Source organism: Trichosurus vulpecula, chromosome 4 (assembly GCF_011100635.1).
Source record: "Trichosurus vulpecula isolate mTriVul1 chromosome 4, mTriVul1.pri, whole genome shotgun sequence".
Lineage (NCBI taxonomy): Eukaryota > Metazoa > Chordata > Mammalia > Diprotodontia > Phalangeridae > Trichosurus > Trichosurus vulpecula.
The window spans coordinates 108,460,794-108,487,901 of record NC_050576.1 but is presented as its reverse complement, the minus strand read 5'-3'; the positions used below and the strand labels follow the sequence as shown (position 1 = coordinate 108,487,901).

The following is a 27,108-nucleotide window of genomic DNA, read 5'->3' as shown; positions in this document are numbered from 1 at the left end:
TTTTAGAGCATAAGTTACAGGGAAACCACAATTAACCAGAGGCCAAATAATTAGAACCTTCAATCAAATCCCTCCCCCATAATCCACTTTTAGAGAGAAAAAGGCTTTGAAAAAACAACAGGCATTCATTCAGTGACGCTTCTTTGGGAGTATGCCTTAGGGACAGTTCGGTTCCACTAACACCCTTGCAGGATTACCCACATCTTCATTTCTATTCAATAAGGAATAAGATCTCAAGATGCCTTCTAAATCATCGAAGAAAGCGTCAATAAGGTTCAGCATAAGACAGTTATAAGAGAAGGAAGTGGTAGGGAGCCACCGGTGTTTGTTAAGTAGAGTGGGAGGGGGTTGACATGGTCAAATTTGTGCTTGGGAAGATCACCGTCAGCTGGGTGGAAGGGAAGGTGTTCTGGAGTGGGGAGAGACCCGAGGCTGGAAGACCCACTAGCAGGCTTTTGCAATGTCCATTTGGGAGGTGCTGAGGACCTGCATCAGACAGGTGGCGGTATCAGAGCAGAGAAGGGGGTGTATTTGGGGCATGTTTCAAAGGTGAAATGGGCAGGCGTTAGCAACATCTTGGATATGGGCGGGAGAATAGAATGGGAGGGGCGGGGAAGAAGGAAGGGAGGAAGGAAGGAAAAGAAGGCTAGCGGGATTTGTACCAGACAGCAGACACAGGTACCAGTCTGGGGCAACACAGGGAGCGGGAAGGCGCCGAGACCGCGTGGCGCTAGGGGGCGGGGCCTCTGGCCGGAAGGGGCGGTGCCTTCCCTTCGAGGCCGCTCCCCCTTCCCTCCCGTGTGTCGTGCTTGTCAGCCTCGGTTTCTGGCCGGGCCTTTTTAGGAGCAGGACCAGCATGGCCGCCCCCAGGGCCACGGGCCGGGAGCCGAGCTGGTTGTGGTCCTGATGGGATCACCTCCTTAGCAGCCGCGCCGGGGCAGCCACCAGCCCAGGCCTAGCCTCCGCCCCCTGTTTTCCTTCCCCGGCGGCTGCGGCGGCGGCGTGGCGCCGTCATGTTCGCTAAGGCCTTTCGGGTTAAGTCCAACACAGCGGTCAAGGGCTCGGACAGGTGAGGGTCGGGGAGTTCCGCCCAAGGAGGAGCCTCGGACCCGGGAGGGTCTCGGAGGATCTCGGGGGCCCTCGGGCCCGGGCGGGGGTGCCGGGGGATCTCGAGGGGCCTTGGTCCCTAGAAGGGCTTGTTACACCTGGGGAACAGTGAACATCAGAGGGGCTTGATGGCTCGTACCTGGGGGAGCCTCGGGCAACCTGAGGGGGCTCGCTCTCTTAGCCCCCAAGACTTCCTCTCTAGCCATTGGGCTTTCTAGACTTCGGGGTTGGGCTGTAGAGGAAACTTTGCTGAGAGGAGCTGCCCCACCCAAGAATGCCGGTGTTTGGTACCTCGTTGGTTCTGGTGCTTGGCAGGCAGACCCTGGGGGTGCGGAACCGTCCCTTTCCAGGAGAGCATGGAGGGACCTTAGCATTCTGCCAGGCCAATTACCTCATTTTGTAGGGGAAGTAGGTGAGTTTGTCCAGAGATAGCTAGCAAACCTGGAACTTGAATATCTCTGAACTGCTTTCATGAACGCACTTTCCTGAAGAGGTATATGTGATGCCCTGAAAATGAGCCTCCTACGGAGGGGGTTAATGGAAAGGTGCATGGAGGGTACGAGCAGGATGTAGCATGTAACCAAGGAGAAACTGAAGAAAAAACAGGAGTTAGAGAATGTCTTCAGGGATTATAGGACTGAGAACAAGGGCGGATTATATGGAAAGAGTTAAGGCCAGCCAGAGGGCTCTGATGCATGGCACCCTGTTGGTTGGGCCCCTTGTGATAAATGTATGAGAAGATATGGAAGAGAGAGACTCGGGAACAGCAGGAACAGATGAGTTGCAGTTTGCTTTTTTTTTTTTTAAAGAAACTTTCAAATAGATGACATCACAGGTCCATTTCAGTGTTTGAGAATAACTAATGAGTTAGTTCAATACTTTTATAGATTCTCGAGCAATTAAGGCCACCGAGTAGTGAAGTGGATAATGCATTTGGCCTGGTGCCAGGAAGAACTGAATTTATATCTAGCCTTAGATATTTGTTAGCTTTGTGACCCTGGGTTAGTCATGTAGCCGCCACCTGCCTCAGTTTCCTCAATTGTAAAATGTGGATAAAAATAGCAACTACCTCTCACAAGGTTGTCCTGAAGATCACATGAAATAATATGATAAAGCTTAGCACAGTGCCCGGCACATAGTAGGCACTTAATAAATACTTGTTGCCTTCCCTGACCTTTCAGTCAAGAAGTATTTATTTAAGTGCCTTTTGTGCCAGATATTCTGATAGGTGGTAGAGTTACAAAGACAGCTCCTAGTCTCCAGGAGCTTACAGTCTTTCAGGTCAATCAATCAGTTTGCACTTCTCTTGGTCCCCTTCAAAAGCAAAGAAGAACAGCAACTTTTAAAATGCCCATTGTGTTCCAGACATGCCACTTGGTGCTTGGGATGCAAAAACAAAATTGACAACAGTTCCTGTCTTCAAGGAAATTACATTGTATCAAGGTAGAAATGATATGTAACATAGATGTACTTAAATAGGAATATACAAAACAGATACAGTGTGGCTTTGAGGGGAAGATTCTAGCAGCTGCTTATTGGGGAAAGGCTTCATGGTAGAGAAAGTGGTCCTTGAGCTTTGAAGGAAATCAGGGATTCTGAGAAAGGGAGGTGAAGGATTTCATTCCAGGTAGTACAAATATAGGGATCATGGGAGATGGAGTGTATGAGGAACATCCAGAAGGACAGTTTATCTGGACTGAAGTATGTGTGGAAGAAAATAAGGTGCTTGTGGAGCAGGAATGGTTTGGTGGTGCCAGCTAAATGTAAAATATAGTCAGAACTTCCAAATTGATATTCTCGTGCACAGGTCTGACCATGTCATTCCCCAGCTCAAGAAGCTTCAATGATTTCCCATTGCCATTAGGTTAAAATAAAAACTCCAGTTTCGCATTTCAAGTACTTCACACCCTGGCACCAGCCTATCTGTCTTTCCTAGCTGCTTACATATTACTCTGCCTCATGCACTACTCCACCTGAACGGGCCTATTTCATGTTTCCTTTGCCTGACATTGTGTGGTTTTTCTCCTCCCATAACTTTTTATGCCCCATCCTTCAGATATTTTCTTTACTTCCCTCTGCCTCTTGTAATCTCTGGCTCTTTTCAAGACACCTTAAGGTCCATCTTCTCCAAGAGGCCTTTTCTGATTTCCTCAGTTATTGGACTCTTAGCCCCAAAGCAATGTGTATGTATATGACCTATATTTCTAGTATGTCAACATGATGTATCCTTCCAGGAGACTTTATGTTCCTGTTTTCATACACCATCTTGGCTCCAGCCCTGAGAGACTTTGTTCCTAAAGGGCAGGGACTGGCTCACTTTTGCATTTGTATTATCTGGGCCTGGCACAACACCTGGCAAGCAATAGGTGCTTAATAAGTGCTTGTTGATTGGCTGGTTGATTACAGTGGGGAGAGACAGCAGCATCTTGGGAGAGGCAGTCACAGAAGGCTTTCTGTAAGGGGTGTCACTGGAGCCGGGCATGGAAGAAAGGTTGGAGGAATTCTGAGAGGTGAAGGTTAGGACACAGTGAAGTCCAGGCTTGACTTACAACCTGTTTCAGAGATGGGAGATGGAGTTTTGTGTGTGAGTCTAGGAGGAGACAAGGTCAGTTTGGCTAGACTGTAGAGGGGCAGTAATGGGTAGAGCCTAGAAAAGAATGCTGGCACCAGATTAAGAAGGGCTTTAAGTGCTGCAGGAGTTTGTATTTGTCCCTAGGGGCAATATGGAGCCACTGGAGTTTCTTGGTCAGGGGATTGCTGTGGTCAGACGTGTTCTTTTGGAATATCATTTTGGCAGCTTTATGGAGGATGGATCTGAGAAGGGGAGAGATAGGAGGCAGTGAGACTAATTTAGAGGCTCTTGATTGTAGTACTCCAGGTCAGAGGTCATGAGGCCCTGAATGAGCATGGTGGCCATGTGAGTGGAGGGAAGTGGACAGAGAAGAGGGATGTGGAAGAGGTAGGAGCAATAAGGTAGGGCAGCTAATTGGATCTGCGGGTTCATTGAGAAAGAGAAGATGACACTGAGGTTTCCAACTTGGGTTACTGAAAGGATGCTAAACTTCTTAACAGAAATAAGGACGTTAGGAAGGGGGTGAGCTGCCTTTGGAGTCAAGGGAGGGAGTAGATAAGTGGAGAATGAGATTCATATGGGGTTAAGTAATGGCAAAAGCTGTAGTAAGGACCTATGACTGCCAAAGCAGTATTATAAAGCATCACTTTGGGATCAGTGCTATGTTGTCCCCTGCTCTACTACTGTCTCATGCTGGTAGCCTGACTAAATTTTCATGGCAAATATAGAAGAGAAACGGTACATGGGGAAAGTGTCCTGGACTAAGGAGGCTTTTCATTTCAGTTTAGGAAACCAAGTGGAACAGTAGATAGAGCACTAGAACTGCAGTTGTGAAGACAGAGTTCAGATTGAGTCTCAAACAGTTACTACCTGTGTGAACCAAGTCACTTAACCTCTGTCTGCCTTAATTTCCTCATCTGTAAATGGGGATAATACTAGGACCTACCTCCCAGAGTTGTTGTGAGGCCAAAATGAGATGATATTTGTAAAGTCCTTTGTAAACTTTTAAGCATTATATAAATGCTAGCTGTTACTATTATCAGCTCTGTCTTTGATGTATACCTTGTGACTTTTTATAACTCACTAGGCCCATTTTCCTCACCATAAATAAGAGAATGAGCCATTCCTGCCCATTTTTGTTCCCCAGGAAACCATATGGGGACAGGTTAGGGATGGGAGAAAGAACAAAGAATCCTCGTGGCATTCGAAACCAAGTGTTATGCACTGAGATAGTGTGGTGAATGGAATTAGATTTGCACTGTGAGCCTGGAGACCTGTGTTCTAGTTCTGAAATAACCATTTTACTAGTCATGTGACCTGTGACTATCTCTCTTGCTCTCAGTTCCTAGTCTGTAAAACAAGGGTAATGCCTACCATTTCTCTTCCCTCCTACCTCCCAGGGTTGTTGTAAGGAAAGCACTTGGTAAGTCTTCAAGTGCTACTACACAAGCAGTATTTCCTTGAGATTTTACTTCCTGTCTTTTGAGGTGTGCGTCATTTCCCCCACCCCACTTTGTCAGAGGGAGGCTGCTCTGCATTCACCCCTCAAATAATGTTGGGTGTGCTTTTTGTAGGAGGAAGCTTCGGGCTGATATGGCAGCTGCTTTCCCTGCCTTTGGGCCAGAGCAGCTCTCGGAACTAGTGCCTGGGAAGGACGAGCTCAACATTGTGAAGCTCTACGCTCACAAAGGAGACGCAGTCAGTGTGTATGTCAGTGGTGGAAACCCCGTTCTGTTTGAGCTGAAGGGAACCCTGTATCCCACAGGTATGCAAATGGACACAGTAATTCTCCTGACCCTTAGTTTTCTTTCCCATTTTTCTCGCCCTCATTCTGCTCCGAAAACCAGATGAACTATTAAAAAAAAATAGCCAGTTGCCCATCCTTAGTGTTTTCCAACCTTCTGTTTTCCTTATACTAGAATGAGAATCTTCATGACCAGGAGGACATCAGGAACAGGGAAGGAGAGAAGAGGAATTAGTATGAAAGGAGGTAGAAGGAAATAGATTGGTAGGAAAGTTCTGAAGTGAAGGAGAAAAAGCTGTTGATAGGATTACTGGGCAAAAAGCAGGGATCCTGAGGATGGTAGGATTTCATGAAGTATCCCATAATGTTCTTTTGGGGGATGGGAGGGGGAGGGGTAAATCTATCCTTAGCTATTTTTTGTTCAGTTAATATTATGTGCCAGCTCTATGCAGGGTATTGTGCTGGAGATAGAATGACACAACCATAACAGTTCTAGCCCTCCAGGAACTTACATTCTATTGGGGGAGGGTGGAGATGTCTTTACGCAAATAAGTAAATGTAAGATACTTTGAGGAGGGAGAGGATGTTTACAACTATGGGCATCGGAAGAGTTCCCAGAGGTGGTGGAATCTTAAAGGAAGGTAGTGGTCTGAAAGACTGATATCATGAGGCTGTATATTACAGGCATGGGGACTTTTAGGAACGCAAAGAAGTGAGAAATGGAACGTCAAGTTTTGGAAATAGCTGAAAATTCAGTTTGACTGGAATATGGAGTGAATGGAAGGGGGAGTGATATTAGTTAAGGCTAAAAAGGTAGTTTGGAGTGTGACTCTAGGAAGCCTCAAGTGTCAGGCTGAGAGCAATGGAAAGTTTTTAATGATGTGATCAGACATGTGCCTTAGGAAGGTTAGTTTAGCAGCCATGTGGAGAATTGATGGAACAGAAGAAATTGGCAGCAGGGGAGCCAGTTAGGAAGTGGTTGTAATATCCCAGGTCAGAGCTGATGAGAACCTGAGCTAGGGTGGAGCTGTTTGGGGACTGAGAAAGGAACAGGTGTGTGAGAGAGGTTGTGAAAGTGGAATCAATGAGACTTGGCACCTGACTGGGTATGTGGACTAAGGAATAGGATAGTCCCACATTATCTGGGTGACTGAGAGGATGGTGGTTCCTATGATGGTTAAATAATGAGTTCAGTTTTGGACCTGGGATGCTGTTGAGCAAGCTGTCACCAATATAGCACCAAAAGAGACATATTGGGGATAGATATATGGCCTCCTCTTCCACAGAGATTGGAGTGAAGGAGGAAGAGGGGTGAAATTGCAGGCTCTTGATGTGTAGATTAGGGGAGATGAGGGAACTCAGAACAGATAGTCTGGATTTTTTCAGTAAAGTAGGAAGCAAAGAGCTAAGAGCTCATTTGATAAGGGTGGGTTTGGAAGTGCCATATTGGAGTGGGGCCAGGAGAGAGTACAAGGTTTGGAACAGGGAACAAAAGCAATCAAAGAAGAACATAAAGATTACTTTGAAGGCCTGGTTGAAATCAAGTAATTTGAATTTGTAGTGAATCCAGTTGGCATGGTTGCATGACCTTCATTGTTGTTTAGCATCCTGGCATGATGTACAGAATTATCGTGAGGAAAAGACTCAAAAGGTTTGAGCCTAATTGAAATACCCACCTGGGTCCCAGAAAAGAGGAAGAGGTAAAAAGACTGTTGTTGAAATCTAATTAACCATTGATAATAGGTACAGAAATAAAGGGAAGCAACCCATTGAGAACATCTAAAGGACATTTGTGACAGATGGGATGGCACCTGCCCCTTAGCAATATACCTCATAGCTGGATGCGGAGCCAAGGGCCTTTCCTTTATTTTAGCTGAAGCAACTCCCAACCCCGTAGTTTGTTAGCTTTCTTAGGAGCTGAATTGACTGGGTTGGTGGAATGTGCAAGGAGAGTGGGAGGAGCAGGGAAGGTATTTGCCTTTCTTTGCAATCCCAGCCCTTAGCCTAGTGTCTGGGTTGTGAGTGCTTCATAGCTGCTTCTTGACTAAGAATCACAAGTGGCCTCAAGGCCCAGTTCTGTACATGGAAGTATAACACATATATCTGGCCTTCAAAGGAGCCTGTCTCATAGGCATATGGCAAATATCACTGTGGAAAAATCAACATTACAAGATAAAACAATCAGTGCCAGATAAAATAGTATCGATAATAAGAGTCACAGAGCAATGTGATGTATTGGAAACAGCCCTGCACTGAGAGTCAGAAGTCTTGGGTTCCAGTCCTGTCTTTGCTACTTATTAGCCAAGTGACCCTGGACTAGTCCATTAACCTTTCTGTGTCTCAGTTTTTTCATTTGTAAAATGTTTGCCATGCTTACTTGATAAAGTTCTTGTGAGAATCACATGAGAATAATATGTGTTTCGAAGACCGTAAAATTCCATGAAAATGTAAGATTTCCTTACTGTGGGCTTCTTTTTGGACAGTGTACACCTTATGGTCTTACCCTAGTCTTCTGCCGGCCTTCACAACATGGCCTCCTGTGCTGGAGAAGCTGGTTGGGGGAGCAGGTAAGGAAGTGTTGGTCTCTTCATTTGGGCTGTTTTTTAAATTCCACCAACAAAGGAGTAAGAGATTTAAGATGGAGTGCATCAAGAGGCTCATGGTTCATGAGGCTCATTGAAAAGAATCCACAAATATGTATCTGGAGTCTATAAAGCAGATAGGTCACAGTGCAGTAACACCCATCTGGAAGTCCCCATGCTTTGCCCCTCTTCCCAACCTCATTTCCTGTTATTGTAATAATACATCTGACAACTTGTGTCCTCAAGAAGAGAGGTCTAATGCTGTTTTTAATTTTTTCAGTTTCTGATGTCATTGTTACTCTTGGTAATTCAAACCAGGCATAAATCTTGCCAAAGTAATTGCTTTAAATTGGTAATTTTCCTTCTGTAAGTAGCTTTTAGTTACACTTCATATCAAAGTTTGGGATCCCTACCTGGCCTGCTTTTAATATGGGGAACTCTAGTAATTCCTTCATGAAGTCTCTTTTCCTTAGTTTCTGTATCCCTAGGTTTACTCCTCCCTTTTGGAATATCCTTAGGTACATCCATCTCTCTCTCCTTCCCCTCAGAGAAAAATATCCATGTAAACTTATCCTCCCAAAGCTGTACAGCAGGGGCTGGGAGGAAGGGCCTCTGTATTCCATCACTTAGGTAATCAGGAGCCTCCACTACTAATTCATTTCAATCCAACAGACATTTTTTAAAGCAGCTACTATATTTAAGTGTTAGTCTCACAAATGAGTTCCTGTCCCATAGCAGTGTGGTTTGCACCATTCTTTTCTTGATTAAGGGGATGGCAGAATGGGAATCTTGGTTCTATTCTTCCTGTGCATTGTCTCTGGAATTGTTCTTGCTCTCAAAATAAATTTTGAAAAATTCAGTGTTTGTTTTGAGAGTTCCTTAGACCAGAGCCGTAAGTGTGAATTACAAGGAATCCACAATTAATGAGGTAATGGGACATACTCCTAATCAAAACTAGTATTTCCTAGTCAAGCACTTTAATATAAATCTCAGAATCTCCCTAGCTGGTGGAGGGGTCAAGGAGTCCAGGGAAGTAGTAAGGATTAGAGAAAGGGTTACATGAGCATGTGATTGCATTTTAGTGAAGAGGGGTCTCGGTGTATTTTTCCCGATGAGAAAAACAACCTGCAATCCTGAAGGTTAGAGCAGGTACTTTAGTTTGAATGGGAAAAACCTCCAGGTTTTGGTCAGAGCATACAGAGGACGTCATTGGGGTTGATGTTAAGAGTTAGGTGGTAATTCCACCTTATCTTTCTAGATCCCCCCACCAAAAAGCAGTGGAGCAAAGGATGACCTCAGAGGGCAGTTGTCTTGGTATACTGGTGTTGGACAGAGGTCATTACTTGGTATGGGACTGTATCCAAACTGCCTGAGGTGGTTATGGTGGTGACAGTGTTTTTATTTTTTAATGTTCAAGTATTCCTTCAGTAGTTTATTCCAGAAGCTTGTGAAATAAGTAAAATAAGTAACCTCCAAGGACCCTTGCAGCTCTAAAATTCTGTGATTTACTGATGTAATAAAGCAAGAAGTTAGTCAAGTGGAATGCTTTGGGTAGAAATGTTTTTTCTCTGTTTTGTGTTATAGATTTGATGCTGCCTGGACTCGTGGTGCCACCTGGTGGTTTGCCTCAGGTACAACAGGGTGACCTCTGTGCCATCACCTTGGTCGGGAGCAGGTACTGTACCAGCCAGTTTCATGGCAGGGGAAGGGGAAGGATAAGGAAAGAGAAGAAGGGAGAGCCAGAGGAAGAGACAGCTTTACAAGGGGTGAGGAAAGGAGATTAAAACATGTGAGGCAAATAGGGGAAGAAATGAGAAGACAGTTTAATATTTGATTGGGTCCTCCCTAGTCAGGGAGAGCTGGTCACTTAAGTGAATGTAGTATGGGGTTCCATGTGTCTCAGCTGGTGTGTCTCTGTTGAGAGAGAGAGAGAGAGAAAGAGAGTAAGAGAGTGTGTGCATGCTGTGGGGGAAGGGGGAAAAGAGGAAAGGAAGAGTTTAAGGAAGAATTTGATTTCAGGTCTTTGGTGGTTCTCTACCAGACCTGCTCACATTGGAGCCTCATGGAATCAAGTACCGTACTCTGCTTGCCCAGAGTTGATTTCGGGTGAATAGAAAAGGATGGCGGTTTCGTTCATTTTTTCCCCTGTATCACAGCCAGGGTGGAGGATGGCTGGGAAATGAGGACAATACGGTTAATTTGGCCTTTAGAAAATTTGTTAATCGAATTACATTATATTAAGTTCTAACTCAGTTGAGTTCTGAATCTAGTGGGGAATCACTCTTTTTAGAATTTAAGCAGCTGGATGTTTTGATATGGATTTTGTACATAAGTCTTCTTTTTTTTTTTAAGATATATATTGTTTATTTTATTTTTAGTTTACAGCGCTCAGTTCCACAAGTTTTTGAGTTCCAAATTTTCTCCCCCTCTCTCCTTCCCCCTCTGTCCCCCAAGACGGCATGTGATCTGATATAGGTTACCTTTACATTAAACTGAAATTCCCAATAATCAAGTTGTAAAGAAGAATTATAACCAATGAAATGAATCATAAGATGAAACAAAACCAAAAATAAAAAAAAAAGAGGGAGCAAATAGTATGCTTCAATCTGCATTCAGACTTCGCAACTCTTTCTCTGGATGTGGATAGTATTACCTGTCTACCAGTATTGCATTGTTGAGAAGAGCCAAGTCTATCAAAGTTAGTCATCACAGAAGCAATGTGTCTGTGGTTGTGTACAGTGTTCTCCTGGTTCTGCTCCCTTCACTCATATAAGTTTCTCCAGGTTCTTATGAAGACCATCTGCTCCTCATTTCTTATAGCACAGTAGTATTCCATTACATTCATATACCACAATTTGTTCAGCCATTCCCCAATTGATGGTCATTCCCTCAATTTCCAATTCTTTGCAACCACAAAAAGAGCTGCTATAAATATTTTTGTACATATGGGTCCTTTTCCCTCTTGTATGATCTCTTGGGGATATACCCCTAAAAGTGATATTGCTGGGTCAAAGGGTATGCACATTTTTATAGCCCTTGGGGCATAGTTCCCAATTGCTAGAGCCATTAAGTCTTGTTGAAACTTTTTCAGAGTTCAGGTGCTGAACAGGAGTTCAAATTCTGGCTTTAAACTTTCTTCACAGGACTTATATAGACCTTTCATTCCTTTCTTCTCTCTTTTCCTCACTTCTCCACATCCCCTCCCTGCCTATCCAGCCAGTGGCCATACATATGGTCACTGTTATCAACTCTTAATTATTTGTGCCAATGGAAGGAAGCAGTGAGAAAAAGGGAAGCATAATAATCCAACATGGCAGACTGAACGTATTTATATTTGAATTTTGCAAGGTGTCGTTGAATATATATGTTTGTATCTAATAGTCTATGAGTTCCCAACCTTTCACAATAGCTAAGCTACTCTATAAAGACCCAATTTAGAAGAAACTGAAAAAGCTATTGAGTTTCTCCATTTAGCTATTGTTTGATAGATTTTTTCCCCTGCTTCCTACTTTCTCTTGGAGATACTACCTGAGGCAGGTAGTAACACCTTTGAGACTAGTTCAGAGTATTGGTGTAAAGTTTTCATGATTTTCTGACTCATCCTTTCCTTGCAAGTGGGAAAGGGAATTAATTTTTGTTTTGTTTTAAAAGGGAGCCACCAGTATTCTTGCTTTTTAGGCCTTGCTGTATAAAATATGGTGATGATAAAATAGCTAACATTTATGTAGCACTTAGTATGTGCCAGGCACTGTGGTAATCGATTTGTGAATATCATGTCATTCGATCTTCACAATGACCTTGGGAGGTAGTTGCTGTTATTATCCCTATTTTAGAATTGAGGAAACCGAGGCAAACAGGTTAAGTGACTTGCCCATGGTCAGTCACAGAGCTACTAAGCCTCTGAGGTCAGATTAAGAGTAAACTTAGATAATGATAGTATCTACAGAGATGTGATTTAGTCATAGAGGGTGAACTACTGATGGGAAACAAAAGGTCTTATGAATAAGCCACCTGAAGGTAATTGAAAATTAACTACATTTAGTTACCATGAGCAGGGATGTGTGAGGATGATTCAGTGTTATCTGCCCTTGAAAGATTCTGCCTCATCCTGATTCTGTTTCATCTTCTTTCCTTAGGGCTCCTGTTGCAATTGGAGTGGCTACCATGTCTACTGCTGAGATGCTGGCCTCTGGACTGAAGGGGAGAGGTTTTACAGTGCTCCATACCTACCTCGACCATTTGTGGTAGGTATATTGTCTCTCCAGTTTCTTACCGAGTAGGGTGGAGTAGAGAAAGCCCAAGACTGGGGATTGAGCCACATGAGCTGTGATCTTGTCTTTACCACTGACTTCTCTGAGCCTCAATATTCTCATCTGTAAAAAAGATGGAGATGGGCCTGTGTAATCCTTGAGGCCCTCTTCACCTAGAGAATTGTTCCTATCCCTTCCCACGTCACAAGGATGGTGTGAAGACTCTTGAGAGAGAACTATGCTTCCTTGAAACTGAAGGTGGCATAGTAGTTCTAAGGCCTAGCACAGAACCTGTCAACTGAGGACATGACAGTGATCCCTGGAGAAAAGCTGTCTCCTGGTGACATGAGAGTGTCGGGGGTTCAGAGTTGTTTTCAGATAGATTGGCGGGGGCGCCCAATCCATCACTTTCATGATAACCAGCTGCTATGTGACATTCTTTAGTTTCTTCATTTTATTTCACTTTTTTCTTGGCAGTTCGTGGGTTTTTGCTAAGTGTGATGGAAATAGCGATAAGTTTCCTAGCTGTATTTTTCTCAAATAGAAAAGCAACTAGTGAGTTGGCCTATTATACTTTATCCCAGTGAGAGCTGTCCAGGAGTAGAATAAGGGACCTCTGTAAGTGGTGGGCTCCCCATCACTGGAAACCTTCTTGTGGCAGCTGGATGAACTGTTGTCAGGAACGTTCTTGTTCAGGTGCAGGGTCTCTTAGCACAAAGATTCCATAATTCTCAGTGCATTTTCTTGTTTTCGTATTTAAAATTTTTTTACTGATGCCTTTTGTTTTTCTATCCTAGTCATTTCCAGATCTCTCCATTGCTAACACCGTACCCCCACTGGAATTGGGCCCTACCTTGTCACAGAGTAAAACAGTTAAGCAAAAGCAAAAACAATTCCGTGACCCTACCTGACCACGTATATGACATTCTGTCCCCATTGTCTCCCACCTTACAGTACATTTTCTAAAATGTAGCCTTAGGTTGGCATTCTGAGTCCACTGATTTGAGGGCTAATTGCAGATGTTAATTAGGATCATTCTTTGACTGGTCAGTATAATCTATAGCAGCCACAGTGGTGGTATAGTTTCAGGATCGATATTCTCTTAGATTATCCTTCACCAAGTGTTCTCTCTTGGTCTGTTCGCAGCAGTGTTTGGTGGTGCTCAGCATGACTCCAGCATACCTTTTATAGACTCCCTGACTGGGGCTCTTATGGTCACCAGCTCTGTTCAGCTTTGGCTCTCTAGTCTTGGGTACAGCAATGAGAATTAGCAGGTTCCTTTCCCACCCCTAGACGCCTTGGAATTGTTTGTGGACATTTCAGTCTATTCTTGTCTGCTTTTCCAAATCCTTGTACTGTGAAAATGTGGTCTTTTTTTCCTGGCCATTTTAAGTAGATTGCAGATGGACCTGCTGCATCAGAAAGTTCTCTTGTGACCAGAGGTTAGCTTTCTTTTTCAGCTCTTGATAGCCAGCCAGTGTTTTGTGGCTCACACAAAAACCTTCAGGTTTTCTGGGACATATGATCACAGTTAGTTCTGAAAACATACAAAGTAACCTCAACATTTGACTAAATGGTAAAAGGGAAATTCCTTAGCAAAAAATGCCATTTTTTCCTTTTGTGTTACCTCTGTCTTCAATGTACTCTGGAATCTTGAGGGACAAACTTTCGTTGGCAGTTCGGTCATATGTCCTGATATTACATGGAGAATCCCAGAGTGTTAACAGTTCCTTAGAGACCACTTCATTCAACTCCTTTATTTCATAGAGGAGGAAACTAAGGCCCAGAAATGTGAGTGACCTGGCCAAAGTCTAGAGCATGGCAGAGGTGGGACCAATCCCATGGCTCCTTCCCCTGTAGTTGATGTTTCTTGGTACACATTGGGCAATTTGGAAAAGAATATAGCTATTACGTATAGCTAATAGAGGTGTGCAACATTGCATATGGCGTCAGATTTTCTCAATGTCTTGATCTGTTTTCCTGAATTATTTTTTGTTTCTCTTTTCTTAAAAAAAAAAAAAACTTTGTTACAATTAATGGTTGCGTGAGGTTGGGGGAAGACAAAGGATGATACAGGGAAAATCTAGGCAATGTGAAAACAAATCAATACAAAATTTTTTTAAGGTATGGATATTTTAAAGTATGGATGCTGGTACTATAATTGACAATCTTATTTAGTATATTAAAATATATCTTTAACACTTTTAAAAGTTTTTATTTCTAATATAAATTTTGGCTTTTCTTTGACTGCATTGGGTTTAACCACTTTCATCCACATGTATTATTATCATCCTTGCGAGTTAGTGACAAGGCAAGAATTATTCTTTCTTCATTTTAGAAAAGACAAATTGAAGTTGTAGAAGTTTTGTAGCTAAGAATTTGAGATAGAGCTGAGATGAAAATCTAGACCCTCAAGGAGCAGCTTAGGTGGTGCAGTGAGTAGAGCGCCAGCCCTGGAGTCAGGAGGACCTGAGTTCAAATTCGGCCTATGACACTTGACACACTTACTAGCTGTATGACCTTGGACAAGTCACTCATCCCCAATTGCCCTGCCTTCCCCCCTCAAAAAAAAATCTAGACCCTCTGTTTTCTAGTCTTCCCTCCCTCTTGGCTCCTGCCATTCCCTGAATTGCCTTCCAGTTCTCTCTAGTCAGTACTACAGCTCTGCTCTGAATTTCTCACATGACCTTTTTCCAGGCAATCTGGGAACAAATCATCTCCACCCTCCATTGCCCTGTTGGACCAGGATCCTCCAGAGTGTAGGGGGAACATTAAAGAGGAGGGACCTGTACAGGTAGATTGTGTCCTTCAGGGAGGCATGGAATGTCTCACCTTGCAAGATGATGAGGAGAGCAGCATGGCTCACAAGACACCCTCTTCGGAAGCCACAGAGGAATTGAGGGAAGCAGGAGTGGACCAGGGCCCAGCTGATAGCAAGACCTTTCAAGGTACTGCCCAAGGAGAAGTGAGTTTGGGCTTTCTTCCTTTCCATTTATGTGACTGCTCTTCTCTGTTCTCCTTTTTGTACAGAATAACCCCTAAGTATAGGGAGACGAAACTCCTTGTTTTGAGGTGGGAATAAGCTCGCAATCTCCACAGTTCTGACTCTTCTCATGTTCTGGTTGCTTTTTCAGCTTCAGCCATCTTTCCCTGACCCCCACCCTCCCATTTAGATCGCTGGAGGCCAAAGTTGGAATATTGTTGTCCTCAGAGTTTGCAGAAATTGTACAGCTTAGGGTCATTATTATATCTTTCCTTCAGTTTTCTCTGTCAAAAGGGATCATTTCCCAGGGAGCTATGGCCATTTCAGTTCCTGGAAATGGATTCCCTTCAGAGGCCTTTGGGGGAACCTTTTGTCCAGCCCCTAGCTTCCTCTTATAGATCACTCAGTGACAAACAGCATATGCTTTTGTCTTTTTCTCCCAGAGCAAATGGATGATCTGCTGCTGAGATGTTTCTTCCATGCCCTGAAGTGCCGGGTCACAAAGGCTGACCTCCCTTTACTCACCAGCACTTTCCTGGGTAGCCACATGTTTTCCTGCTGGTATGGAGAGGACCAGACTGGGATGGAAGACCAATGGGTTGGGCTGTCACTCTTGCTTATCTGGCATCTCTGTGCTCTGATTGGAGAAAGAGGGTGGGGGAATGTGGAAAAAGGTGCAGAGTGGGGTTGGCATATTGACCCAGGCAGTTACCTGGATTCCAAGTCCTAAAAAGTTACCTTTCCTTTTCAGAGCAGATGAAGAAATTATCTAGAATTCAGGCTGAAGTTTTCCCTGGGTAATTTTATAGGTGAATACTGAGGATCCCACACCTCCTGAAACTACCTTCAGGTGGTTAATATTTCCCCATATTAACAGAGAAGAAAATCCTGTGCAGGAAGTCCCCTCTCATTAGACTGTAAGCATTTGAGGGAAGAGTTGTCATTTTTCAATCTGTCGTGAGGCCTTGTACATGCTAGGTACTTAATATGTTTGTTGAATTGGAATGGCAGCATCATTAACCTTTTCTTCAGGAGCTCCAATTTTCAAAGGCTTTTTCTTCCACCTTCACAGCTAGAAGTGACACCTTCCAGGTAGCCTTGATGGACTGGTCAGAGAGAAAGAAGTCAGATAGGTGCTCCAACATCTGTAAAACTGCAGTGAGGCATTAACCCTGAGAGGCCTTCAAAAAAAAAATCAAACACCTGATTTAACTCTGAGGCCAAACCCCTCTTCTTGGAGTCCCACCTTGGTTTTTAATGATTTTTTTTGAGTGATTCTGCTTTTGTCACTTGTAGGTCTCCTCAAGGCCTCCTATCTAAGTACCAGGGCTTGGGGTGTATGTTGAAGACTTGGTGACTTGGGCCAGAATTCTGCTGGATTAGGGAGGCTTTTGAGAAGTGTCAGTTTTTTGTCTAGTAGTAAGCCACAGCAAAAGGTAACAAGGGCTTCAGGACTGAGAAGCATTGAGAACATCCTCAAGTCCTCAGAAGCATTTTGAAACTATTTCACTTTGTCTCCTTTCCCACCTCTCCTAAGAATGGGTTGGAGAACAGGGAAGAAAAGTCCCTACACCCAGCATCGTTACTCCGTGCTCAAGCCTCCGTCACTATTGCTTTCCCTTCTTAACATGCATTTCTGCTGTCTCTAGCCCTGAAGGACAACAGTTGGACATAAAGAAGTCAAGCTACAAAAAGGCAAGTGAGGCTCTTGACCTGACTGTTGGTGGGAGGGGGACAAGCAGAATTAGTGGATCTGGTTGCTGGGGAACAGTGTCCCTGTGGCCCAACCAGCCCAGGCCAACCCTTGAAGCTCTTTGTCCCAGGTATGAGCTCTTTCTGGGCCTAGCACTGAGGGATAGATGTCTGTCTCACTTTCCTTTTTGGTCCCTTTATATCTCCTGTGGGTTCTGTAAGGCTCAACTGATGCAGGGTCTCCACCTCCCCTACGTCATCCTGGTCATATACCCCACTACAGGGTAGGAGCCTCTCATTTCCCAGTTTGAAAAGGGTAGGGACTATGTCTCAAACATCTTGGTTGCCCCCACAGCTTAGCACAGTGCTTTGCGTATAGTAAGTCCTCGAGAGATGTTTGTTGAATGAATGAAGTTTGCTCCATGGCCCTGGCCACTGATCTTCTCTCCCTCAGCTCTCCAAGTTTCTGCACCACATGATGAAGGAGCAGATTGTGCAGGTGAAGGAATTGAGCAAAGGTGTGGAGAGCATTGTGGCTGTGGACTGGAAACACCCCAGGTGAGAGCTGAGGGCCCATTGGTCCCAGGCAACTCTGGGTCTTTCTGGGATGAGAATGTCTGGACACCAGTATAGAATGCTTTTTCTCACCTTTTCTTGCTTATGGGTTTCAGCATTACATCTTTTGTCGTGCCTGAGCCCTCCCCAACTGCCCAGAGTGTCCAAGAGGATACCAAGGAAAAGCCTTATCACCCACCAGAGATCGAATCCCTTTACTGTATTCCAGCCAACATGACTTCACTCTTCCAGGCATCTGGCCACAAGTGAGTTGTATAGAACATCTGCAAACCAGCTCTGTCAGCCTGATGCCCCCGCTTGTCTAGTCTGATCTACATTGCTTCTCAGCTCACCTTGGCTGTCTGTGGCCAGCACATCCACCCCTTTCCTTGGCTTTCTGTTGCCCAAGTCTAGCTCTATTCCTTCCTCTACCAGCAAGTTTCTCTGGGTCTCATGGAAATGTTCCCTTTCCACCTCATCAGAAAGGAAATAGAGCAGGAAAGGTGGAGAAAGAACCCTATCAGAAAGAAGTCCTTAGCTTTGTTTTAAATGGTTCTTATCACAGTTGAGTCCACCTCCTTGTACCTCTTTTTTTCTCCCAGGAAGGGGAGTACCCTCTCAGGCAGTGAGGTCCGTGCAATCATCATTGACTATGCAAAGAAAAACAACCTGGTTGATGCAAACAACAAAAAGTAAGTAAAAAAACATGTGGAGGTCTAAACACCAGGCTGCCCTGAGGGGTGTGTGTGTGTGTGTGTGTGTGTGTGTGTGCGTGTGTGTGTGTGTGTGTGTGTGTGTATGCTCATAGATGAGTCAGAGAATGCTGAAATTGGAGATCTTTTATAGATTTATCTTTGATTTTGTAAATGGGCTACTAGGTCATATAAAAGTCAATTAAAGGATGTAGAAGTATTTAGCCTGGATAGTGGAAACCTCCACAGGAACATGATAATTGTCCTCAAGTATTTGAAGGACTATTCTCTGGAAGCAGGATCAGACTTATCCTGTGTGGCCTCAGAGAAAAGGATTGGGTTTGTGCATAGAAGCAGATTTAGATTTGGTGTAACTATCCAAAAATGGAACGGGCTGACTCAACAAGCGTAGTTAGGGAGAGGCTGGACGACCACTTGTATGTCCATGCACCCTCCCAGGGTCCTTCCGAGTGAGAGTCTGGAAGGCTGAGCTCAGAGAAGCAACATGAAGGAGTTTGTCCTACCTGCCTCCCCGGTTGTTGGTGGGAGAAATGTGTAAGGCACGTGTTCTGTATAGTCACCCAATTCTTTGGTGGCAGAGCCAAGCCTAGAACCCAGATCTCCAAACTCTCAGTCCTGCGGTCCTTATACTTGAACACGATCTATGTTGTACCTGCAGAAGCTCTGACATGTTTTCTTCCCTTTGTGTGGCATTTTACTTGACAAATGATCTTACTCTCGGTCTGTTGTGAAAGTTTTAGGAGGTGGCCCTTAGGACAAGAAGGCACAAGTCTAAATGTCATTCTCTCCCCTTCCCTTTAGTCTTGTGAAGATGGATCCCATCTTGTGTGACTGCATCTTGGAAAAAGCCGAACAGCACACAATATTGGGGCTTCCGTGGGATAAAGTCATTGAAAGGTAATAGAGGTTCCCATAACCTCAGCTATAACATGGGGATAATAATAGCCTACCTCACAGGGTGGATGTGAGGATCAAATGAAGTACTATTTGTTAAAAAAAAAAGTGCTTAGCACACTGTCTGCACATAGTAGGTGCTATGTAAATGCTTATTCCCTCACTTTCATTAGCTTTCTTTAATTTCTCTCTGTGCCCTTTCTTTCTCTCCCTTGAATCACCTGATTGCATCACATTTTTATTTATTTTGAAATTTTTTTCCCTCCCCACACCCCCTTTCCTGAGAGGGCAAGCAATTTGATACACATTGTACATGTGCAGTCGTGCAATGCATATTTCCACATTAGTCATATTGTGAAAGAAAACACAAACCAAAAAAGAGCCAAGAAAAATAAAGGTTGTTTTTTTTTTTTTTAAGTATGCTTTGATTTGCATCCAGATTCCATCAGTTCTTTTCAATGTGGATAATATTTTTTCATCATAAGTCCTTTGGGACTGTCTTGGATCATTGTATTGCTGAGAATAGCTAAGTCATTATAGATCATTGCATAACATTGTTGCTACTGTGTACACTGTTTTCCTGGTTCTGCTCATTTCACTTTGCATCAATTCATATAAGTCTTTCCAGGTTTTTCTGAAAGCATCCTGCTCATCATTTCTTCTTTTGATTCGTGCATAAATTGGATTTAAGTGAAGCAGAGTTGCATGCACAGTACTACTCCATCCCAATCACATACCACAACTTGTTCAGCCATTCTCCAATTGATGGGCATCCCCTCAATTTCCAATTTTTTGCCACCACAAGAAGAGCTGCTATAAATATTTCTGTATATAGAGGTCCTTTTCCTTTTTTTTTGTAATCTCTTTGGGATATAGACCTAGTAGTGGTATTGCTGGGTCAAAGGGTTTTATAGCCCATTGAATGTAGTTTCAAATTGCAGTCCAGAATGGTTGGATCAGTTCACAACTCCACCAATAGTGTATGAGTGTGCCACTTTTCCCACATCCCCTCTAATAGTTGTCATTTTCCTTTTCTGTCATATTAGCCAATCTGATAGGTATGGAGTGGTGCCTCAGAGTTGTTTTAATTTACATTTCACAATCATTAATGATTTAGAGCATTTTTTCTTATGACTAGATAGTGTTGATTTCTTCATCCCCAAACTGCCTATCCATAGCCTTTGACCATTTATCAATTGGGGAATTATCTGTATTCTTATAAATTTGACATAGTTCTCTATATATTTGAGAAATGAGACCTTTGTCAGAGGAACTTGCTGTAAGAATTTTTTTAGTAATAATTATTATGTATTTCCCTCTATCCTGTTTTTTCCCCATTTATCCCCTCCTTTTACCCTTTCTCTCCTCAAAAGTGTTTTGCTTCTGACCACCACACCCCCCCCAATCTATCCTTCCTTCTCTCAGCCCCCCCTTCTATGATCCCCTTCCCCTCCTACTTCCCTATGTATGTTATTCTCTATTTGAGTCAACTCTGATGAGAGTAAGGTTCAAGCATTATCCATCACTCCTACTCCCATCTTCCCCTTCACTATAAAAGCTCTGTCATGCCTCTTTTATGTGAGATAATTTACCCCATTCTACCTCTCCCTTCCCCATTCTCCCAGTGCATTCCTCTTTCTTACCCCTTAATTTTATTTTTTTAGATACCCCATCACAGTCAACTCACAGCCATGCCCTCTGTCTATAAATATTCCACCTAACTGCCCTAATAACAATAATGTTCTTAGGAGTTACAAGTATCACCTTTCCATGTAAATAATTTAACCTTGATTTCCCTTTCCTGTTCATCTTTTTATGCTTCTCTTGATCTTATATTTGAAAGTCAGATTTCCTGTTCAGTTCTGGTCTTTTCGCCTAGAAAACTTGAAAGTCCTCTTTTTCATTAAATATCCATTTTTTTGTCCCAAGTCCTTCAGTCCTTTAATATAGATGTTGCCAAATCTCATGTTATCCTGACTGTAGCTCCGTGATATTTGAATTATTTATTTCTGGCTGCTTTCAGTATTTTCTCCTTAACCTGGTAGGCTCTGGAATTTGGCTATAATATTTCTGGGAGTTTGTCATTTTGGGATCTCTTTCAGGAGGTGATTAGTGGATTCTTCCTATTTCTATTTTACCCTCTGACGCTAGAATACCAGGGATGTTTTCCTTGATAATTTCTTGAAATATGATGTCTAGGTTCTTTTTTTTTGATCATGGTTTTCAGGTAGTCCAATAATTCTTAAATTATCAATTGTTTTCCAGTGAGATATTTCACATTTTCTTCTATTTTTTCATTCTTTTTGTTTTATCACTTTTTGATGTTTTGTGGAGTCATTAGCTTCCATTTGCCTAATTTTAATTTTTAAAGGATTATTTTCTTCAGTGAACTTTTGTACCTCCTTTTCCATTTGGCCAATTCTACTTTTTAAGGAATTCTTCTCTTTTGTGAATTTTTTTACATCTTTTTCCCGTTTGGCCAATTCTGCTTTTTAAGAAGTTCTCTTCCATAGATTTTTGTGCCTCTTTTCCCATTTGGCCTATTCTGTTTTTTAAGGTGTTACTTTCTTCAGTATTTTTGGTGCCTCCTTTACCAAACTGTTGACTCTGTTTTCATGATTTTCTTGCAGCACTCTCATTTCTTTTCTCGATATTTCCTGTACCTCTTAAGCCTGTTTCAGCTCTTCCAGAAATTCTTTTTTGGGCCTTAGATTAATTCACATTTTTCTTTGAGGCTTTTCATGTAGTTGCTTTGACTTGTTGTCGTCTTCTGGGTTTGTGTCTTGATCATCCCTGTCACCATAGTAACTTTCTATAGTCAGGTTCTTTTTGTTGTTGTTTGCTCATTTTTTTAGCCTATTTCTTGGCTTATAACTTTATATTAAAGTTGGGCTCTGCTCCTGGGCTGGAGGGGCACTGTCCTAGGCGTCAGGTTTTTTGTGCAGTGTTTTCAGAGCTAGTTGGAGGAGGTGGGTTTTGGAAGTTTTCAGTTCTTCTAAATTGGTAGTATCTAAGGAGAAGTGTGGTCACTGCTCTCCTGACCTGTCCTCTGGTCTGTGAGTGACTACAAACACTCTTTTCCAACCAGAAACTGTGACCAGGATCCCCATTCTCCTGCAGCAATACAATTCTAAGTGTATTGGTGCTCCTCCTTGCCCTGTGACTTGAGCATGAGCAGTGTAACAGAGTCCTGCACTTACTGCCAGCAAAAGGATACCTGTAATCTTCTGACCAGATGTCCACCCCCCCTTACTGACTGTGATCTGAGAGCTCCGGAAGCGTCTGCTGATTCAGTTGCCCCCAAGGCCTGCTCTGCCGGCTTTGCCAGGGCATGACTTGTGCTAGGCTGCACTCCTCTCTCACTCTAGTAATACATACCTTTCCTGATGACCTTCTAAGTTGTCTTGGACTGGAAAATTGTTTCACTCCTTCCTTTTGTTGGTTTTGCCACTCCAGAATTCATTTTGAGGTACTTTTTTTAAAGCTTTTTGGAGGGGAACTTGGGAGAGCTCAGGTGAGTCCCTGCCTTTATTCACCATCATGGCTCTGCCCACATCACATTTTCTAAAGGGTCATCAAACATTTATTAAAGGCCTGCTGTGTGCAGGGTATTATGTTAGCTGCTGAGGTGGAGAAAAATTTTAAGATATGATCCCATGGAGCTTATAGCTTGGTGTAAGAGGTTAAGACCCAAGAGAAATATACATGGTATTACATGTTAACTTCATGAGGTGTAAAATAAATGCATGATTTGAACGATCATATATAGAACTACATGGGACCTTAGAGTTCACCTAGTCCAACTTTATTTTACATGTGAATAAATTGAAGTCCAGAGAGTGACTTGTCCAAAATTGCACAGGAAGTAAGTAGCAGAGCCTGAACTTTCCAGGAGGGATAGAAATCCTTTGAAGAACTGGAGGCAAGGAAATTCTAGGCATAGGAAACAGTGGGAACAAAGGCATGAAGATGTGAGCCCCATGGGACAGGTTTTGGGGGCAGGACAGAGTATAGTGTGTGGAGGGAGTCTGAGGGAAAGCTGGAGAAGTGAGGGGGATAGTGCTTGAATGTGGAGGACCTTGCCTGCCCAGCCCAGGAGTTCAGACATCACACGGCCATAAAGAAACCATGACATGACCAGACCCAGAGGTGACTCTGCCATTGTTACAAAAGACAGGTGAGGAGCAGAGGCTGGGAGGCCACTGAAATAATCTGATGGGCGCTAAGTGGTCTAGGCATCCATAGTGGTGACAATAGGCAACAACTGAGAGAAATACTACAGAGACAGAAACAATAGGACTTGCTAAGTGTATGGGAGAGAGAGAATGGAAAACCCAGAGACAACCCCAGAATTTACCACATGAAAAGTGGTAAACTGTGGGCCCACGCTTACATACAGCAAAGTCAGAATGAGGAATAGGTCTAGGGGAAAACATAATAAGCCCTGTTTTGGATGTTTGAATTTGAGATGTCTGTGGGACCTCCAGGTAGGCGTGCTATCTCAGCAGTTGAAGAAATGGGTCTGGAGCACAGAAAATATGTCAAGAGTGGACAGATTTGGAGTTAACTTTCTAGAGATGAGAGTTGAGGTCGCAGGGCTGGTTGACAAAGGAGAAAGTGTAGAGAAAAAAGAGAAGAGGAACCAAGACACATCCTTGTAAATCCTTCATGGACTAGGAGCCTGAAAGGGATTCTTAGAAGCTGTAGGACAGCCAGGCAAGTATTGGTGCCTTTGAAGCTAAGGAAGAAGGGAGTATCTGTAGGAGGAGTTAGTTGGTTGCCAGTGTCAGACAGTCCAGATGGCAGTGAGGTTGAGGACTGAAAAAAGGCCATTGGATTTAGTAATGATGTTATTGTTGACCTTGGAGAGATCAGTTTCTGTTCCCACCCTATCCGCCAATACCACATCGAGCTGTTGACCTTTTAAAGAGTGTTTGTCTTCAGGACATTCCTAGTTTGGAGCACCCTCTAGGAGGGGAGAGCAAGAGGAAAAACTACATGAATAATGATTAAAGGATTAGAAGACAGGACTCTAGAGAAAGGCAGAAAGGAACAGAGAAAATAGGATTGAGGAGAAGGTGTTTTTCTAAAGTGATTTGAAGGCGGGTTCTTGCTGCTTGTTGTCCACAGGATACTTGTATTAAATAGATTAGGTAAATTTCCAGGGCACTAGTTCGCTACGAACAGATCAAGGATTCAGGTTGCTCCTCACTTTTGTAACAGAAAGTAGAACTTCTCTACTTGTATCTCTCCCTCTCTGCCCAGTGGGGGCCTATGCCTTGAGTCAGACACTAGAGGGGAGAGAATGCTTTGTTTCAGGTGAAGTGCCTGGGGGGCTCCCTGGCTGTAGGACTCTGACCTTTGTCACCCCCACTATTTCAGGTGCCTGCAGAGATTGAAGCCTGCCTACCAAGTGACCTTTTATGGCCAAGAGCCTATTGTGAAGAAAGGAAATATCTGTCCAATTGACATCACCTTAGCACAGAGAGCATGCAATAAAAAGGTAAAAAAGAAACTCCATGGAGCCTCAAAGTTGGTGGGGATTTTGGGGGGTGATATAGTTCTACATTTACCTGAGCAGGAACCCTTTCTATGATATCCCTGACTTGTGGCCATCCAACTTTTGTGTGAATACCACCGGTGATGGGGGACTCACTATCTACCAAGGCTACCTTATCCTCCCATTCAACTGTTCTAATTGCTAGGAAGTTTTTCCTTATACAAATTCTAAATCTGCCCCTTTGCAACTTCAGTTCTAGGGCCAGGCAGAACAGATCTAGTCTCTCTACCATATGACAGACCGTCAGATCCTTGAAGATAGCCACTCATCTTGTCCCCTTCTTACTCTTCTTTATGGAGTGTTTTTGGGAGGACATAGGCAAGAATCTTACTGAATTAGTGTAGAGCAGTTGGTGTCTGGGCTGGAGAAGAGAGGATTCCCTTTTTGTGATCTGAGATCGCCTCTCTAGGTAAGGGTCTAATTCTCAGGAAGGTTTTCCTTAAATAACTGAAATCTGCCTGTGTAACTTCAGAACAAGCCCAACATACTTTCTTTCTCATAAACCAGTTACTAGACTCATCAAGATTGTTTCGATTTCCCTGCTGGTCATGAACCTTTTCAGCCATAGTCCCTGAGCCCAATGAGGTCATTGCCTGCCATTTAAGTTTGTATAACGGGTAAGGTGCTGTACGGAAGGAAAACAAACCAACAGTACTCTTCCCAAGCTCATACTCTGCAAACAGATTGGGTGCTTGGCTTGAAAAGTTAAATTCAAACAAACAAAAAACCTACTCCTGGAGCCATGCTGGCACATTTTAAGCTCCAGTTTGTGTTCTTTTCACAATCTCTTAGGCCCTGCTTAATTGATACATTAGCCCTTTGGTAATCCTAAGGTTTTGGCTAAGCTATGTTACTTATTAGGACTAAGGATGTGTGTGTGTGTGTGTGTATGTTTCTCCAACATCTGTAATAATATCTCTTCTGAATGCAGAGATACTTTACCATCTCTTCTCATTTATGAGACATCCTGTTTTCATAGCCATGGGGAATGTTATAGACTTTTTAAATGTTTTTGCTCAACCCATTCTGATGAGGGGCACACCCTTATTTGTAAAGCAAGAAAACAATGAAAGTATGTGTGTGCTTGTTGAGGATTGGGTGGCTTCTGGTTGGGGCTTTCTTGTTTTGGAGGCAGTTATAAGGTAAACAGATCCTCCTCCAACACAGGGAGAAGTGGGGAGCAGAGTCACTTAAGTCAAAAGAATGCATGGGTGGGTGTGGGTGTGCATATGCATGTGCGCATTCTGCTTTCTATTCACGTCTAGTCCTGACTTTTTTCATCTACAGGTGACCTTGATCCGGAACCTGGAGGTCTTTGGTCTTGACCCGTATTCTGTCGCTGCCATCCTCCAGCAACGGGGCCAGGCCAGTGCCACCGTCACCCCTGTCCCTGGGGCTAAGGATGCCACTCAGGTCCAAATCCAAGGGAATCAGATCAATCATCTAAGTCGGCTCTTGCTTGGTGAGCATCTTCCCCTTAGCTAAGCTGTGTCTAGGTCTTCTGAAAGTTCGAGGCAGTGTCAATCAATCATATAGGGCTAAGTACCTGTTTTGACTGAACCCCAGTTCCAGGTGCTATGAGAGAAGAGAGAGGGGGAAAATAAAAGACAGGTCCCTACCCTCAGGGAATTTACATTCTATTTGGAAAGGACAGACATGAAAATGACTAAAGAAAGCTTAGAAAGTGTCATCCACCAGGACCAAGCTGAGTCCCAAAGTACTGAGAGCCTGCTATAGATAAGGGAGCCACTAATCATGGGCAGCTTCCTAGAGAAAGTGAGGATCTGGCAGAGAAGAGAGCAGTGTAAGTGTTGATACCTGAATATGTAAAGACTGGAAAACAAGGGACACTGAAGAGCTGGGTTGTTGGTGGCTTAGCTGAGCAGGAACAGAAATGGGTCTGGGTAAGGAACTGCTGAGCATTTAGATGCTGGGGTGGTGGGGTGGGGGGACAGCAGGGGACGTTTGGCAGAGGGCCTTGGATGCTGCCAGGCTGAGAAGTCTTTCTGCTTTTTTTGCATTGTAGAAGAATATAACATCCCTCGAAAATATATCCAAGGTTTGGAAAAGGCCCCCAAAGCTGGCAAGAAGAAGTGATGATTCTAGTGTCAAATTACACATTTTTTGGAAATCTAAATCTCTGAGGTGGTAATTTATGTGACTTTTCAACTTTTGAGAGGATGAAATGTAATTCTTTACCAAAATAAATTTTTATTCTCATGCTCCTTATTCCTGTGTGTGTGTGTATGTGTGTGTGTACATGTATATAATCTTATTTTTATTGCTATCTTTTATTTTTACGTCACTTTCGTTTCCAACTATATCGATCCCCTATCCTGTAACCAGTGATTTATCCCATAGAAGGGATGAATACTGGACCTGTGATTTCACTGGCAAGGGAACTCCCAGATAAGGAAACTTCCCCAAGTCCCATCTTCATAATCCTTCTGAAGAAA

At 43.4% G+C, this 27,108-nt stretch overlaps 1 protein-coding gene across 1 annotated transcript; it reads left to right on the top strand.

Moving 5' to 3' along the window:
- Positions 1 to 785: 785 nt before the first annotated feature.
- Positions 786 to 26,881, top strand: EIF2D (eukaryotic translation initiation factor 2D). Its single transcript, XM_036758161.1, has 15 exons — positions 786 to 1,069; positions 5,254 to 5,444; positions 7,907 to 7,990; positions 9,590 to 9,680; positions 12,142 to 12,249; positions 14,953 to 15,203; positions 15,682 to 15,799; positions 16,888 to 16,933; positions 17,385 to 17,488; positions 17,602 to 17,751; positions 18,088 to 18,177; positions 19,000 to 19,095; positions 24,475 to 24,595; positions 25,940 to 26,114; positions 26,679 to 26,881. The coding sequence occupies exons 1-15, from the start codon at positions 1,014 to 1,016 to the stop codon at positions 26,747 to 26,749; spliced, it is 1,752 nt and encodes a 583-aa protein (XP_036614056.1). The 5' UTR covers positions 786 to 1,013; the 3' UTR covers positions 26,750 to 26,881.
- Positions 26,882 to 27,108: the final 227 nt, after the last annotated feature.